The sequence below is a fragment of the Patiria miniata genome, unplaced genomic scaffold, assembly GCF_015706575.1.
Source record: "Patiria miniata isolate m_02_andy unplaced genomic scaffold, ASM1570657v1 HiC_scaffold_17, whole genome shotgun sequence".
NCBI classification, from domain to species: domain Eukaryota; kingdom Metazoa; phylum Echinodermata; class Asteroidea; order Valvatida; family Asterinidae; genus Patiria; species Patiria miniata.
Genome location: NW_024037055.1, coordinates 14866298 through 14885283, shown reverse-complemented (window position 1 = coordinate 14885283; position 18986 = coordinate 14866298). Strand labels below are relative to the sequence as shown.

The following is an 18986-nucleotide window of genomic DNA, read 5'->3' as shown; positions in this document are numbered from 1 at the left end:
TAGCTAGAACAATGCATTCGCCATTGAAGGGGGCCTTCGTGATACAGTTGATAGTCATGGACGTGGCAAGAGGGGGGCACTTTTTTTCACCAATAAAACAGTAGGCCTGGTTGTACAGAATTGGATCTGTAGGCTTTTAATAGTACTTTAGATTGTTATAATATTCTCTGTATGAAATAAGAAATCAGTTGATTAAATCAGATTTTCTGCTTGATATTAACTTCATGTTCAGCACTGCCCAGGACCGTAGCCAGCCTGGTGGCAGTTTTTTTGGGGGGGTGTCACTTTTACCACAAAGTGGACCTTTTCATGTAATAAACAGTTGATTACGCATGGAAATACGCAGACAAATTCCGATGTCAATTCGTCACCGACACCACGAAGTAACCTTAACCCCCGCGAAGTTGAAAATGTGTGTTTTGAGATACAAGCGATTTAAGTTGACAATGTTTTGAAACGGTGATCTGAACATCGTTTTAGCCTCAAAATTCATAGTTTTTTACCTTGTCTGAAAGCTGGGATCTTGAATGTCACCTTAATGTATGATTTTTATTGAAAACAAAAAATATTAATGAGTTATCAAACTAATTAACCATAAGGTCATATTGTGAAAACTCAAAATTCAGATTACGCTGTGTTCGAGTTTTCACGAAGTGACGCTAACCATGTGTATTAGCTAATGGGTTAGCGCTACTTCGTGAAAACGCCAGAAGTGAGTCGTGCATATCACGTGACATAATTGTCACTTCGTGAAAACGCAAAACCTGTTTTTGACGAGTAGTGTGCAGGCACTTTACACGCGAAAGAATGGTATAGTACACTTTGTGAAAACGCATTTTCCGGTTTTGACCCATTAAGTTGCAAACGTTCATTAATGTTTTGAGAAAACTAATTGACTATGTGTTTAGTAACCTCTTGAGGTGATAGATTATGTGTAATTAATCACAAATCAGGAAAAAAAATCGAAATCGCAAAATATCGATTTTTCGATGTTAGTGTCACTTCGTGGTGACGGTGACGAATTGCTATCAACCCTGCCTATGGCCCTGCTGCCTGTCCTCTTTAGCACTTAATCAAGTCTCTGACTGTATTTCAATGAATTTCGTAACTTTACTCATGAACAACTAATTCTCTTGATTCTTTAAAAAAAAAGAAGTGAATAAGACATATTTTCTACACTCACGTTTGACACCATGCAGGGACGGACAATTGAGGAAGGCTCTTTGCTAAACCGGGAGAATAAGAAGGGAAAGCAGAAGAACACCAGCCCCAATCGCAAAACTCCTCCCAAGACCACCACTAAGAAGCCTAATAGCAGCAACAAACCCCCAGACAGCCATCCTCTATAGATAATGCTGTATCGCAGGGTAAGTCAGATGGGAGACTGTACTGCCATTCATGTAAAATGATTTGCTGTTCTGCATTCCCTTGTTATCTGAGGGACAGTGTTGTTTAAGGTGCGTTCAAGTAGCTCAGCTGAATCGACTTGGGTAAAAGCAGACGGGGAAGGCTGGATCCAGAATTTTTTTAGTTCGCCAAAAAAACTGGGTCGAAAAATGTTCCGCCCTAAGTTTTGTGGGCATCAATAGTCTTTTGTTTATATAAAAGCCGTGCTAATCGAATGCTCAAACACGCACCATCATGATCCTCAAATGACATCAATAGCTGTGGCCGTAGCTGTTGACAAAAAGCCCATTACGGACTGAGTCTTACTTTGAGATTCAGTGCTTTGCCATCAAGGGACACAGTCGGGTTGGACCTATAAAGCCGCAAAGAGCTCAATAAATATTTACGTTTAGACTTCAAATAAAGTTGATTTTTGGGTCCACTTGAGCTTGTCCCTGTCGCGGCCACCATATTTGTCCGTTTCTTGGAATGAACAGTGTGTACATGTGACGTATTTCTACCACTGCCTCCGCTCAACGAGCAGGGTCTGTGGTGGCTGACGTCAGAGCTAATAAAACAGTACGGGGGGAGGGGGGGGGGCTATAACCTGAGTTTGGAGAGCTTATTGGACACATCCATCATGTGTTTGTGTATATTTAACTGACTTAAAATCACATTCAGAAGTTATTGGAGGAGAATAGACCTCAAATATAATGACGTCATGCTTTGTTTGCATGTTCGCTTACTTATGGGAGCTTATGGTTCCCATAAGAAAGCACATGTTAAAAAAAAAAAAGTGTGACGTTATCGTGTTTCGGGTCTTTCGAGGAATATTAGCTCAAGACATGCGCCCTCCTATTTTAAATGATATCCAATGTGGAAATTCCAGTTGAACTGAAAATTGGTGAGTGGTTTTGAATTGGTTTAACTGGTTCAAAACCAGTTAACCCAATTCAAAATCAGTCACCAATTTCCAGTTCAACTGGTACTAGTTTAAACCAATTGAAACTGATTTCAACTGGAATTTTCAACTGGGAATGTTACCAATATTCTTTACGCAGACAAGAAACAAGAGACCAAGGAAGCGCTCGACCTCCCCGAGACAAAAACTGGCTCTGGGTCGCCTTTCAAGAACTTCACTCTGAGGAACTTGAAGATTGGATCCATCCTGGCATTTGCACGTAAGCTTGGACTGGAGGAGACATCAGACGCCTTGCTGACCGTTGTCAAGACCATTGTTGTAAGTCCAACAACTCATCCATTTGAGAGCTGCTTGCTAACTATATCTTTCCAAAATAAAAAAGCAAGTTTAGCATTACAACAAGTAAATTGCCATCCTCCATACAAACGATCAGTGTTGAAATACACGCTGTATTCACACACAGATGGGTATAGGCTAATGCATACACCCTCTACTTACTGAAACCACAACTCCTAAAGGGAACGGGTACTGAACATAGTAACTGTACCCCATGTAAATTTAGTTCGTCTGCTTGCTGTAGAAACCAAATATTTCTGCTTGTGGAAAAATTGTGTGTACGTACTTATCAAATTCAAAGCGACAACTTTTGCAATTTGGCATACTGACTCTGTCAGACATCCATTAACAATGTATGCTTTGAGGCGGCCAAATTGGTCGGCCAGAAGGCCTCTGGGGTGGTCTATTTGCTAGTCACTCACGAAGTATATTCATAAAGTAACTGCAAAGCTAGTTGCTGTCAACTCTAGTGAATATTCAAACCAATTTTGAATGAAATTCACAAAAATTTACTGTATGTAGGGACATACAGTAAATTTGTGCTATATTCATAAACCATTAATCAATCTAAAGTTGATCTAGCTCTTCATGTACGGTACTGCATGCTGATTGGCCAATCGTCATTTGTTTACTGCGTGTGAATGCGGTCAAATCAGGTCACCGCGTGATCGCTAAATGATTATTCATTACTTCCCAAACCACTGCACGTTGTAATTGGCTGTATGTTAATGAAGTGAGGATATCAAAGCTCATTAAAGTTTGTCACCTGTCCCATGCGTACTTATTGTTATGGTCACAATTTGTATGGTAGTTTGACTAACTTTACCCGAATGTACAGTGACTGGACTACTGGACTACCATTTACATCAGCAGGAAAACAATTGAGAGTAGTAAGAGATGCAACCAGTGGAAAATGTGATTGACAGTGCACAATTCTTCAAGCAGTTATTATCATTATTATATTAATTGTTTCTCGTATTGAAACTATTGAGTCCTCAAAAGGGCATCTAGGAGAGAGCAGGATTCTAAATGGTATTTAAAGCTGTAGTCCATCATTTGCAGCCATCCGAAAAGTAACTGGCGTAATTATTGTTGAAAAACATACTTGGTTGAAAGATAGTAAGGGGACTAAACTCCCTGTGAAATTATTCTTTCTGGCAAGCTGTCATTTTGAAGTAATCAACGAAAGAAAACCTTTCCAACGGTGCTTCTTAAGACGCACCGTAGGAAATTTAGATTAGTAGTTCGTTTTGTTATTCGGCGAAGCGCGCGCAAGCATTGGCACCATGCACATGCACGTGCGGTTGCTATAATTCGTCGGATCAGTGCCCGACATCGCGTAGCTGCAATCGGCTCAGTGAGAACGTGTCTGGGACGCTGAATTGAGGCCCAATTCAAAACATGATTCAGTAACTTTTGATTTGAAATTGAGATCCTAGAATGCTGTTTTTTTCGGAATATTCAGCTGAAGCTCAGCTGAAACTTCATCAGGTTAGTTGTTCAGTACCCTTCTTTAGATTTTGAGCACTTTTGTTGCTTCAAACGAACAAAATGCACAAATTAATGATGGAATATATCTTTAAAATTGGCATTTGTTGCTCATTGGAAACAAACTCTTCATTTATCTGCTGATGTATCAACTCACTGTGCGCAATACTTAGCAATTTGAATATTGAAGTAACTGCCGATAGTGAATGGAATTAAGAAAATGCACTGTGATATTCAAGACAATATCTTGCCTCGGCATCTCTAGGGGGCACCATTTTTAGTTGAAAGATTGGCTCGCTGTACACTAAGATTAAGTCTGCACCACTAGTCATGCAATGCCATCCAATTGCTTATAGTAAAATTATTTCCAACATTTCGACGATGTTTTCACGAAGTGACAAAAACCTGCAAAATCGAAAAATTTTCGATTTGAGTTTTGCCGGCCAATTTATTGCACGTGACAAAAAAAAAGAATTTCGCCGAGTTTCAAAGCGAAACATTGTTTACTTTTGTGATTATCGTAAACAAACTTTTGACAAAATACCTGAAATCCGTGTTTTTCTGTTTTCACGAAGTGACAAGAACTTACCTCATTAGCAGGGCCAGAGGAATAATGCATTTCTCTACACACGCGTTAGGATGGGATTGGACGCGCGCGCCGTGAACGATGTCGTCACTGCAGCGCGCGCGCTGCAGTGACGTCAGACGCGCAAATGTAACAATTTCTTAGAACGTTTTAGGTTTACACGAAGTGACGAAGAGTGTGTACAACTTAATGGGACAAAAAAGTGAGGCCTTTGTGTTTTGCTGTTTTTACGAACTGATAAAAACTTTAATTGGTCTTTATTAATGAATTACAGTTTACTTAAGAGAGACTTCTGATAAATAACTTTGAATCAGCAAAGAACAAAGCATACGTTACTTGACAATGCAAGAATTTCCTAAATCCATAACTAAAAACTAGTCGAAAAGGTGTTTTGAAAAAATGATTAACTTCAAAGGCGATTATCTCGGAATGACCTTTTTGCATGATATTAAGGTTTTTGTCACTTTGTGAAAACACTGTCGATTTGTGTAACAACTTCATGCTAATTTCAGTGTTACTTAAATTTCCTCAAACTCTAGAAACTGGTGAGTGATAAACCTTGCGTCCTACCTGAGTCTTTGACCACTGATTCCTTGAGGATTGAACTCCAGCAGCGTGGTCTCAGCTCACAGGGAGATAGGAAGACGTTGATCCAACGATACAAACAACCTGAGGATCGTAAGTGTTTAGTCTAAAACAGGGCAGTTCTTGTGTCTGTGTCTCTAGTTGTCTGTGATGAGCATTGTATCATTGTCAATGACTCATGATAATTGAGGATTGACATTGAGCAGCGTGGTCTCAGCTCACAGGGAGATAGGAAAACCTTAATACAGCGATACAAACAACCTGAGGATCGTAAGTGTTTAGTCTAAACAGGGCAGTTCTTGTGTCTGTGTCTCTGGACTCTGGTTGTCTGTGATGAGTGTTGTATCATTGTCAATGACTCATGATAATTGAGGATTGTCATAGAGCAGCTTGGTCTCAGCTCACAGGGAGATAGGAAGACTTTAATACAGCGATACAATTGACCCAAGGATTGTAAGTGTTTAGTCTGAACAGAGCAGTCCTTGCATTTTTGACATTATGTAGTTGTCTGTGATGAGTGTTGTGTCATAGTCAAAGACTCTTAATAGTTGAGAATTATGAGTTTCAGCAATGTGATCTCAGCGCACATGGGATAGGAAGACCTTAATCCAACTATACAAACAACCTGAGGATCATAAGTATATCAGTCCTTTGAGTTTGGTTGTCTGTAGTGAGTGTTTTGTAGTAGCCAATTAATTTAAGACACATGATCCTCAGGATCCATTCAAAGCGGTTTACATTGAACAAAGACTGAAGAAATGAGATATTCTGAACAATTTGCACCCCTTTTGATATTTGCCAGGATGTCCCCTGCTTCAAGTCTCCCTACCCAAGAATGTGTACTGTAAGATAGATGAGAGCTGCCTGGGCGTAGAGTGCTGCATGAACATCAAACTCTTCGCTATATCTCTGGCCTTCAAGGCATTCATGCGCTTCGACCCTTGCGAGTTCCAGTTTGTACTCGGCGTCAACTCCTGGAACTACACCATTCAGATTCTGGATCCTGAATTTGGTAAGTTGATCATCTCAGGTCAGTGTGTGATAGGGCCTGACAAACAATCAAGGGAAAAGGTCTGGAAAAGTTGGCAAGTTTGGATTTTAACTCTTTCAGTGCCCGCGAAATTTGAAAAGTTTAACCCTTAACTGCCCAACTGTGAGCGTTTTTTTGTAATTGTTCGAAATTTTGTAAAAAAAAAAAGGAAATAAGTTTTACTCACTAAATTTGTTGTTGTTGCTCTCTGGTATATCCTTGGTATATTGGAAAGTCAATAGTAGTCACATACAAAGTGATACACCCTGAAACACTGTCCTGCACACAGGGGAATTCCGCACTTTTTGCAGAAAATACGAGGGTCAGTGCTGCGCCCTCTCGCAAGAACTCGAATGAAACAAATAAATACAGATCGTACCTGAATGAAAATGATATTATTAGAAAGAGCGAGAGCGCCCCTTGTGATAACATGCTAACTCTACCTCGTACATGTACGAGGTTTGGCGATATTAAGTACAAACATTACCTCGTACATGTATGAGGTTGGCAATTTCTAACTAACAAATATACCTCGTACATGTACGACTTTGGCACTGAAAGAGTTAATAGCTCACGTTGATTTCTTGTAGTAATTGTCTGCTGTGATGTAGCACATGGTGTTGTGTACTCCCGATTGGTGGAAATGGCATCTAAGGTGAATCTGAGGGTGCCATTTGCCCCCTAGAACATACAAAGTCAATGGACTATATCACAACAGACAATATACAAATAAAAAAATGGTTTGATGGTTGATAGTCAATATTAGCTCGCCGAGGTCTGGAAGTTGACAGACTAGTTCCTGAGGCAAAGCCAAGAGAATAGTCTTTCAACTTCCAGTACAGAAGGCAGTTAATAGCGACTATCCACCCGAACTATTAAAACAATATTGTATTTGTTTTACTATACCTCATGCATATTCACAACAAATTTCATGAAGGTGTCTTGGCAAAATGTTGTTGTGCGTGTGCGCCATCTTTTCATGACTGTAACTGCTGCATGCTGCTAGGGCGATGTTCTTGCGTTCGCACTACCCCCTTGCACTAGTTCCACAATTGCTGCGTAAAGCACATGCGTAGCAGAGCGCACTGGTAACCTGTGCGATGCATACTACGGATGAATATCTAATCTGGGCGTGAAACCTCGCTTGCACGCTTGGTAAACAGCAAAACTAGCAGCTGACACGTTACGGTAAATGGACCAGTGAGGACTCGGCTCTCGATTATGAATATGTATACAGTAATAATTGTTTTTTTATGCCATACTGTTATTTTTTTTCAATAAATTTTGAGTCTTTAGAAAGTAACATTATAATAACTGAAGTGTGAGTTTCATAATTATAGGATATTTTTGATTTTGCACACTTATGTTTTTAAGTGAACAGTTCAATGCTTCAGTCTTTTGGCTAAATTGGCACAAGCGTACCAATTTTGAACCGTGCACGCCGCTAGTAACATGATCTGCCTTGTAAACAAAGTCTATTCTAGCTATGTTGCACAAAGAAGCGGGGGACAAAAATACTCCAAAGAACAAGCACAGTGTTGTCATACGTGAACTTTTGCAGTAAGCCACATGAACGGTTCTCAACCAATAGGGCTCGCTCAATGACGGCCATCTGTGTAGGAGAACTGCAACTGCGTATTTCACGCAATCAAGCACACATAACGCAGTATTGAAAATGTTCCAAACACGCGCGCTTGTTGCTCGAAATGTTTTCAAAATTCGACGCAGTTGATGCGCATTATGCAAGTTGACGCTCAAAATGCTGATGTACGTGGATGGTCTGTAGGAAATGACGTCATTTGAACGAGACCTATTATATTTCACAGCCTGATACCATGGTAAAACAAATAATGTTGTTTAGTTTTAATAATTTTTGATGTTCTTCCTTAGGCGCTGAAGTGGAAGTGCCGGTGCCCTTCGACATCCCATTTGTTGATGACATGGAAATGCGTCTCAGGTAGATATTGCTCGATTTTCGAAAGCCGCTTTGACATTCATAGGTTCTGATCATGTGACGCCACAGCACCATGTGACGCCACAGCACCATGTGACCATCCGGTTTCCCCATGATTGGCCACCATTGCGGTAGTGACAAGCATTTCACATAAAAAAACCAGCAGATTCTTTATCAACTGGCATAATGGCCACTACCTGTGCCGTGTACGGTTGTCATGATCGTGCCAACCCAGCACTTGGTGTTTTTCTGACAGTTTTTGCCATCCATCACAGCTTCGAAGGCTTGCCTTCTAAATGCTGCGTGCGGTGCTTTACAATCTTTGCCTACTACAATGGTGATGCTGACTTTCCTTTGCAGTGCCTGTGCAGTGAGCCGTAAAAACCCAGCGTAAAGGGGTTAATATATCTTTGGTATATTTGCAAACAACCTTATTGTACTAAATAAGGATTTTTTTAATCCAGGTTCGGCATTGAGAAGACCCGTACTCAACTCCTTGTCAGTATGGGCATCGGTTTCTGCCCGACCACGGGAGATGCTGAGTGCTTGACATTCATCGATGTACTGAAGGATTCCGCCATCCCCTTACCCATCTGCCATCCCAATGGGACCATCACATGGCCAAACAGTAAGCCTAGCTTTTCAGTCTGAACCAGTAATAATAATAATAATAAAAACGGGAAATGGGTGCTTAGGGAGACTTGCCCATAGACTTGTGCACAACTTTTTCTAACTTTGATGTGCCCTATTCCAATTTTCCCTTTTCCCACGAATTTTTACCGAAAGCATGTTACTGAGATGAAATATTTGACAGGTTATTTATTTAATAACCTGTTTCAGAATAATTGTATGTAATTGTATTTTGCAAATTGTGTATAATATCTTTCATTGTGCCATATTCTTGTATTAATAAAAAAAAAAACTTATCAGATGTACTTCATGTTTTAGCGATGGAAGTAATATGTCAGTGACTTGTACAAACTTGTCACACTACAGTTTGAGACCATAAAATCTGAGTACCTAACCCGTGGTTTAACATCTATCTCCATAACCTCAACTTCTTGATTTGTGTGTTTTAGTTGACTTGGATGAGTACTTCTCCCGTGCTGCGCTGAAAAACCTCATCAAATCCACTGGAGAAGAGCTACTGAAGGCAGGCACAGAAGCTGCATTGAACTACGTCCTGGAAGAACTGGGCATACCAAAGGTAGGCTGACACCACATTAGAGAAGTTAAGGGATGCGAACGAAAAGGCGAACGAAAAGGCGAACGGATACAGTTAGCGCTAGAGAGGTCATCACTTTGTGTGGTCTTGTGGCGTCATACCCAACTCGCTATCGACCACGCATGTACACGGCAGCGATATGTCCCGCGCTATGCATCAGTTTGGAACACAAAGTAAATTGTCAATTTTCACCTCTTCTGTGCTAATTTATTTCGTCATGTATGATTTGCTTGAGAGAGGTCAATAGCTGCACATATAGTTGCCATTTGTCTGTGTTTCAAAGGACTAGCTGCCGACACGAGGCTTTCATCAGAGAGGGCCATTTTGGATTACTGCTTTTATTGTTAACGGTTCGGATAAGTAAGCATTGGGTTGTGTGTGAATTGTTTTCATTTTGCTGAATGAATGCATACCTTTTTTGTGATCCGTGAACAGAACTTTAAAATGGTGGTTGTGTAAACTTCCGTAACTTGAAATGTACATAAGTGATTTGAATGATTCTTGTAGAAAGAAAGCTTACGAATTTGGCTTTCATATCCTAGATTTTGAAAGTGCTACATGCAGAACTTCACTAAAACAATAGTTCCACCATTTGGGTTGCGCTTTCTTTGACTCACCCTGTATTTGTGGTAGTAATATGTACATACTTGAGTGCTTTTGTATTTGAGTGCTTCACAGAATGTTCTCGTTAATCATCTATAATAACCAAATATAAACAACACTGATATTTTAAGATCGGTAAATGAAGGAGCTTATAAAAGTTCAGTTCTACAGAGGATAATATGAAGAGGTCACTGTTGACTTTGCATATTCTTTTCAGGAACTACTAAGCAGTAAGGATCCCTGTCCAACACCAACGAGTTTGAGTAAAACCCAGCTGATTACCACATTGGAGGAGAGACAGCTGAACATCACAGGAACTAGGACGGAGATGGAAGCCAGGCTATCTCACGATGATAGAAGTAAGTGGACAAGTCTCAACAGTCTTTGCCAAATTCATTGACACATCCCCACGCAGCATGCATTGTTGCAAGCATTTGCTAGCATAAGATCGTCACATCAGTGCAACAAGGTCATAACTCGATTCTGCAACGAAGTCATATCTCGCGTGAATACGCTCCGTGCAACAAGGTCGTATCTTGCATATCGCAATGTCCATTGACTTTGTGTACGTGTACATTCTTGTTATTTTAAGCGAGATACGACCTTTTGACATTGAAAACTCGCGTTTCACGTACATGACATCACACACCATTTAAGGAGATAGGACCTTGTTGCACGGACACAACGAAATGTACTTTCTGTATTGAATGCGGTATTAAATGTCCTGTGAATCCTCTGCAAATCTTGAAGAGATATGCTGCAAGGAAAACTTGCTCCTCCAATGGCAATCCATTGTTTAAAGGTACATAGGTGGCACAGTGCGTAAATCGCTCGCCTCTCACCACTGTGGCCCGGGTTCGATTCCCGGCTTGGGTCACATATGAGTAGAGTTGTTTGTTGATTCTCTCCTGTGCCACAAAGGTTTGTCTTCAGAGTCTCTGGTTTTCCTTCCTCTGCAAAAATCAGAACTTTCGATCTGGCTGTGCTCTGTGTTAAGACATGGGTCTTACGGTGGCTGCCTAAGGCGCCTTTACATGCATTCAGCTCGACCACGTTGTAGCTGCGTCCTTCACAATTCAGCTTCTGCTATTAAAAATCATGTTCTAGTAGTTTGATTCCCTGACCGCACTTAAAATGGAATGAAGCAATATATAGACGTCGTGGAATTGTAAGGTCAGGGAATCAGTCTAGCTGGCTTGTACCCGTTCATAGGTGTGTACTCGATTGCAAAGAAAATGTGGACTAACTAAATATGATAAATTGGGAGCAGTATTTGCAGAAAGCCAGTTTTTTTCCAACGTTGGTCGGCCGACCGGTGTTGAATATTGATACAAAATTACCACTTTTCTTGCAAATGAAAGCACACCAGGTGCCTTCATGATTTTACAGGACGCTTTAGACTGTCATTCACTGACAGTCCAGTAAGGTATTGCGTGATAATTTGGTAGTTTTGTTTTTTTGAAGATTGCAAATGTTGTATATTCCCAATGCAAATGTTGTATGGATGATTAGCCACGCAAATTGAGTTGTTTAATTTATTTCTTTTTAATGTAAATGCACACACATAACCTTTATTTCTTGGCCACAGCTTGTATGTTCTTCACCCTGCCGGCGTTTCCCCCGAAGGTGGCCAAAGTGGCCTACTGCTCCCTGAGTGAGAACTGCCTCCGTCTCGACTGCTGTCTGGAACTTAATATAGAGAACCTGAAATTCCGCCGCTCGTTCAAGGCCTTGGTAGAAGTAGATGCCTGTGATTTCACTTTCTACGTCGCCTTTCAGCACTTGCAGTACAAGAAGTTGCTGCTGAGCTACGAATGGGGTGAGTCAAGATTTTATGGTATTTTAAAAAAATTAGCGATCATGGCACATATGATCGTTGAATTTGCATGTATCCAAAAAGTGACCTAGCAAATTATTATCAATAAGCTTATTTTGAGTAAAGATCATACTAGTATAGGTTTTCCCGGCTATTTTAAAACGGTCATCATGCGAATTCGCCGTTTCTAATATTCGAATTCGCCATCAACATCAATTTAAAGCACTTCCAGTGTTTAATTTTGTCTTTTGTCAGACAATTTCAAATTCAGTTCAAGCAAATTCAAACAATGAGCACACGTTTTCGTATTGGAGTATTCGATTTCGTCTCGTCTACGCCACACCTTGTAATTCAGAAATCAATGAAGAGGTGACCAAAGTTTGAAATTAAATTGTAAATGACTAAACTGGTTGTGTTTAAAGCCTGTGAAATTAAGCCTAGGATGAAATTGAATGTTAGAAATAATTCAGTCTGATTTGCTGTCATTTAGAAGAAATCAATAAATGAAGGTGATGTCTAAGTAATTACTCAATTGATATGACTGATTGTACTATTGACAAAATCGTGTATCATGATCAAAAAGGTGTGCATGGTTTTTCAATGTTTTCTCAAAAAGTGTAATATCTACTGAGCTGAAACTTCAACACGTGAGCATCCTTCTTTGGATCTTGAGTGGTGCTATTATTTGAAAAGACAAAAAATGCAGGAAAAGCAAATGATCGCTTATGACTTTAACTAGATTACCGTTTCTAAATACTTAGGCCAGCCAGAGCAGCAGACCATCGGTCCCATCACCCTGAAGTTCTCCATCAACAAACTTGATGAGGAGAAGGTGTTTGAGATAGACTTTGGGGCATCTATCTGCCAGGGCGCCGATGATTGCATCTTTGATGTGGACGTCATACAGGACTACAGGGTTCCCATTCCATTCTGCAATTCCAACTTCTCGTTCTCCTTACCAAGTAATTAGAAAACGCTTAAATAGCAATGCTCAAATTTCTCATAATGATTTTTGCAAATTGAACATTTGGTTTTGCCTTTCCTTGACGTATTTTTTTAACATAAACATTGTATACCCATTGTCGCCCCAAGTGATTGTGAGAAAAAAAATCACAAACTACCTGGGTGGGACTCGAACCCACAACCTCCTACTTACTAGTGCAGGCATCTTACCACATGGCCACCGTAACTCTTTTTTTTGGTTCCCAGGTGGAGACACTCTGAAAGATTTTGTGACCCAAGTTGGCCGTAACGCTGGACAGCAGGCGATCAACATCTTGCTGGAGTACATTGGGCTCAGGGATAAGGTTACTGACGGAGCATGTGACACGACGGCTCTGATAGGACCAGATGAAGAAGGTAAGGTTTGACTGTGGAGATTTCTAAAAGGTGTTGATGTAAGATATTATTTATATCAGGCTTCCAAGTTGTAAAAATAATCAGCAAATGGTACACTTTCGTAAAAAGTACCCAGATGACAATACAATATCGTTTTGGATATTGTATAGTGATCCATGCATTTTATGGTATCGACGGGCATTTTGCTGGTTCCCACTAATTCAAGAGCATAGAAACTCACAGTTGTCAAACAGTCAACTGAGCGAAGAGTGCAGTACAGTTGCATGTAGGGTATATGTACTGTTTGTAAACAAGAAAAATGGCAGCTAAAGTGGGGCAAGAGTAAAGTGAAGAATAATTCAATGAAGTTTTGGAACTAAAGAGGCTAAAAAACAACCAAGGTGACAATTATCTACTTTCAAGGTATAACATTCGAATTTGTATCCTATGATTCATTGCATAATTTTTTTTTAACCCAGTATGCACTGATGTGAGACTACCCTCCCTGCCCAGCGCAGTGACCTGCCAGCTGTTTAACCGCTGCCTCGGCGTTCGATGCTGCACCGAACTGGACCTGAAAATCACTGTCTTGTCTGTCAACATGTGGCTGATATTAGACCCGTGTGAGTTCACGCTGTCCTTTGGAGTGGGAACGTGGTCCTTGACGTTCACCATATTTGACTACCACTGGGGTGAGTACATAACATATGATAAATTTGCATTGATGGAAATATGTGATGCGATCAAGCTAAATGAGTCGTTTGTCGACCCCGGTCAAAAATGTTTAATTACAGATTTGAAAAGAGCACATCTAAGCATTACTGCTGTGAAAACTGCATACTGATACCATCTTTAGTTAAAAAAATTATGAAAGTCGGAACACCAAGATATGTGATTATATGATTTAATAAAGTGGCCCTATTTTGGCCTGAACATGTATCTCCAAATGAAAATTCCCGACAAACGACTCATGTAGCTTGATCGCATCAAATATAGTGAGGACTTGTCTTATCTTTAACATTTTCCTTCATGGACATTATGTTCATCTGCACTTTTTATCGTACTGTTGACCATTTTAAAAATTCGACGGTCAGAGCATACTGACCGGAACGTCGAGTTTATACCTCTGGTTCTTTTCAGAACCATTCTCTTAGTTGAGAAATTATTCGCACATGGTGTTTCCACAAACCTTTCATTATTCATTATTTAAAACTTGTCAGTGATACACATTGTGTAAAAAGGTGATGTTTAATTCTTCTAACGTATCTTGAAAACCTGCAAAATTGTTAAAGGAGATGAAAATGAAGAAATGTTCCAAGCTCGAGGCTAAAATCATGGTACAATATTTCAGAGAAAATGCACTAAAAACCCAATCGACATGTCATTCTGCTTTGGATTTTAACCCAGGCCACACAGGTGGAGGATGAACAGGTTAGTACTTGGTCTCCTGAAGTTACTGACAATATATCAGACCTTCCTATCCTTTTTAGCATGTCTTTCAATTTGTAAGTAAACTTGCCCGCTTCTTTTTACATTATAACTTTACTACTTCTGAAAACGGTCTACCATTTTCTTGTAATTACATTTAAAGATTTCTCAAATATGTATAGTGGAATCCAGCGACCAGAATTAGAAGCTTTTACTTCGGTGGTGTTGTTACGCTAACGCGCATACTGCATGCGTTCTTAAAGACGCGGCATGCCCGCATTTTGCTTTTCCTATTGGTTCGAAGGACCCCGAAGCGCGTGCGCCCTACCTGAGCGCGACTCACCCGAGCCTTGCGCCACTGCAGAAAATGGCCGCCGCCGGATTAGCCTAAAGCCTATGATGGTTAGATGTGTGATTTCATCAGACATATTCCCCAAGTACAGTACTTAGACAGGTATTCTTTTATTCACAGCATATCAACTAAAACGAGATTCCTTTTTTTTTTCAATGGACCCAGGAACCCAGGAAGAGTTGAAGATTGGCAAAGCCTTGACCCTGATCTACACCATTGACAAGCTGACTGAGGACAAGGTGTTTGTATTGGACCTAGCACTGTCCCTGTGCCTGCCAGACTCAGACTGCGACTCGCCCTCCATTGACATCCTCAAGAAGACCAGAGTGCCAATACCACTCTGCAACGAGAACGCCACATTCTCACTTCCTGGTAAGTGTTTCGCCGCTCGGATTCCTTTTATAAATAATACCCACTCACAATTGACTGGAAGCTCCCGGCGACTGACAGAGGACCGGCAGAGATGGAGAAAAATCGTCGCGAAGTCAGTGGTGGTGCCCCCAAGATGTGATGGATGATGAGTAATGTTTGACCACTCGCAGCTGTGATTAATGTCTGACGTGCAGGCACGTGCATGGGCGTCGCCAGGATTTTTTCTAGAGGGTGGCAAAGCACTCACCAGAAGTGAAGGGGGAAATCACCGGCCATGGCAAAATCGGCCATGGAAAATTGAGAGGGGTCTGCTAAACATCACTTGACACTTTGCTAAAAACCGTAATACATATTGTATTACGATTAGAGAAGCTATATCGATACTATGCAAAGCCTTAAACCTTAAGTCACAAAGCACCATTTACTGTTTGTCAAAGGTAGGTTTGTAGGTTTATACCATAAGTAAATTCTGATTCAACAATCGTCTTGAATATGTGTACCCTTACTTCAGGGGATATCTCTAAACCCTGTGTTTTATTATTCAGGGGACGGAAGTGTCAAGGGGTTCTTGCAGATGGTCGGCCAGAACGCTGCTGAATCGGCTATAGACGCAATTCTGGAGCATCTAGGGCTGTCGGTAAGTCTCTGCTAATAAGTCCTGTATTCACAGGTATCATAGTCTCTGCACTACACAATGTGAAATTTGAATTTGACTCGGTTCGATCCAAATTTATCTTCATTGGCTTTCCAGTCATTATTATTTTTGGTGCTACATATTTTTTAAATATGAAATAGAATTTTTGGGGTTTGGGTTCTGCTTTTGTTTTACTCACCCTTTATTTGAAAATAATATAATGTCTAGTTCTCCAAATGAGACTTGTTGTCGGTTGATGTATTTTTGCTTGCTTGATTGATTGATTTATTTATTCCTTGGATTACCTCTTAGAAATACATCAGTCGTGAACCGTGTGTCCGTCCGCAAGTCACGCAGAATGGTTGGCAGCGACGTAAGTAATTTTCCACACTTGAGTTTGATTTTGGCTTTGCTTAAAGGGGACGAGGATTTGGCTCAGAGGATTTGGGCAAGGATGTGTCTTAGGCTTGAAAACATTAGCAGCTTGACCTAACATTAGTTATTCCATGAGTACGAGTGGAACACGGAATAAGGTTGTGCATCTGTGTCCCATATTCAACGGGCAGCAAGGAAACGTGCATCTTGTAACAGTGGGATACGTGCAGTGCAACATGGACCCTGCAATGTGACATAAAAGAGAGGTTTCGCAAGCGAACGGCAAATAGGTCATCAGTTTTGTGTGGTCTTGTGGCGTCATACGCAACTCACTATCTGCTACGCGTGTAAACGGCACGGATATACCGTTCGCTACGCATCAGTATGAAACACATTATAAAATATGGATTTTCACCCTATTTTCTGATAATTTTCTGATGTATGATTTGTTTGAAAGGGGATGAATCAGTGAATGTATATGTGCAGGCTTTTATTTGGAGACTGCGATTTTGGATTACTGCCTTGGTTCCGATAACTAAGCTTATGTATGCGTATGCCTACACAATGCGGAACAACTGAACGGTCTATGCAGTTATTAAATGGATAGCCAAACGTATGTGTACACACGTATCCGTTTGGATGCGAAACCTTTCTAATGTGCCTTATTCATCAGTTGGCCATTTTCGTCGAGTTTCCTGAACGTATGTCACTAAGTGTTAACTGTTCAAAGGATGGCGCCAGACTATTTATGCAGACACAATGCAGTCTTATTGTACTGTCTTTTTTTTTTAAAGCTGTTCAAAGGATGGCGCCAGACTATTTATGCAGACACAATGCAGTCTTATTGTACTGTCTTTTTTTTTTAATCTGGCTTTAAACATTAGGGAATTTTTAATGACAATTTTAAAATTGTTCATTGAAGCAGACTGGAATTAATTAGGAATTAACTTGCTTTCATTTCTCTTCGCAAGTTCTAAAAATTAAGATTTTACCTCACTTTCAATTCAATATGGCCGACTCGTGAATAAGGCCCATACCAAACTGTTGTTGCCGGGGATCGACAAATCAAGATCAAGGATTCAAGTTTACTTGTAGATGAACACTCAACTCGCACATTAATTTCTTTGTATAAATTGTTTCCGTGACAAAAAAACATATTTTCTTTCCTCTCTCCAGTTTGCCCAAGAGATGTCAGACTTCCCCGCCTGCCCCAAAACCTGATCTGCACCCTCCCGGAGAAGTGTCTAGGGTTCGATTGCTGTCTGGAGCTTCCCATCCCGGGCATCAGTCCCATCAGCACCCAGGTCTCCTTCATCTTTGATCCTTGTAACTATCAGCTGTCGGTCAGTCTTGGCAGCTGGAGTCTGAATCTGCAGATCTTCTCCTATCAGTGGGGCCAGCTGGAAGAAATCAGCGTTGGAGATCCAATCACTTTGAGGTATTTCTGGCATGTTCCATTAAATCATTGCTTTCATCTTAATGTAATGCAAACCAACATAGGGCTGGATTGCTTGTTTAGTAGAGCACTGGAAAGGCAATCAGGAGGTTGCAGTTTCAAACCCCGCTCCAGTCAATTCTTAGTACATCTTTAAAATTAAGGATTTTATTTATATGCAATTGTACAATATCAAGAAAATTCCTTTTTTCCCTTGCAATTTCAGTCTGACAATCGACAAGCTAGATGCCCAGGAATCCTTCCAGATCTCTCTGGACATCTCCATCTGCATCGACAGTGACTGTACAACCACACCAGTCCTTCAGGATTCCTTGGTCCCTATCCCATTCTGTAATCTCAATGCTTCCTTTGAGCTGCCAGGGGACGGCAGCTTTGCAGGTCTTGCCAAGGATCTCGCCGGGAACGTCGGGGAGTTGGCCATCCAGGCTGGTCTCCGAAGACTTGGAATTGATGTAAGTTTAATACAGAAGTTCCCCGTTTTGTTTCGTTTAAACTTAAATTCATAAATACCTGTGAATACCTTTTCCTCTTGGTCAAGAGCCTGTCACGTGGGTGGTTTGAAACCGCTGTTTTTAACCCCTTCGCCCCTGGATTATTTTTGCCGAAAATTTTGATTTTCTCAAAAGGCAAAACTTTCCAGCCAACTGCTGATATACAGCCAAACGCCACAAATGCTGATCCACAAGAGTCATTTCAACAGTATTTGTGCAGTATTTCTTGCCGAAACCTCGTATGTTTCTGTACTCTGGAGAGTGCACTGGAGCGTAAATTGTAAAACAATGTGTGGATGGATTTATATCAATACCAAGCTAGCCAGAGCACTGACCACAAACAAACAGGCCTAGGCCTTTTGGGTTTGAGAGAAATTTGTTAAAATTCTCTATATGTTTTTATTATTTCTTTCAGCAATACGTTAGTAACCAGCAGTGCGATATGGAGTTACTTGCCCCAAGTGAAAATAGTAAGTGTAATGTTCTCTCCAGCTCTTTCAAGTACAAAGCATTGAGTTGTGTATGCCTCCTTTAGTTGAAGATTATTCTACCAGCTTTCTTCACGTAATGTCACCAACACTTGAAACCCTGCGACATCTGGCGCCCCAT

General features: G+C 40.7%; 1 protein-coding gene across 1 annotated transcript in view; it reads left to right on the top strand.

The window, feature by feature from the left end:
- Positions 1 to 18986, top strand: part of LOC119723937 — a 153580-nt gene that overhangs the window by 38607 nt on the left and 95987 nt on the right. The window contains 19 exon segments of the mRNA XM_038194850.1: positions 1200 to 1329; positions 1332 to 1367; positions 2448 to 2626; positions 5258 to 5396; positions 6106 to 6315; positions 8224 to 8290; positions 8752 to 8915; positions 9367 to 9494; positions 10333 to 10474; positions 11704 to 11934; positions 12693 to 12893; positions 13141 to 13290; positions 13749 to 13961; positions 15215 to 15421; positions 15967 to 16058; positions 16368 to 16428; positions 17607 to 17868; positions 18092 to 18338; positions 18793 to 18847. Of these exon segments, the coding sequence (XP_038050778.1) occupies positions 1200 to 1329; positions 1332 to 1367; positions 2448 to 2626; positions 5258 to 5396; positions 6106 to 6315; positions 8224 to 8290; positions 8752 to 8915; positions 9367 to 9494; positions 10333 to 10474; positions 11704 to 11934; positions 12693 to 12893; positions 13141 to 13290; positions 13749 to 13961; positions 15215 to 15421; positions 15967 to 16058; positions 16368 to 16428; positions 17607 to 17868; positions 18092 to 18338; positions 18793 to 18847 (2914 nt within the window).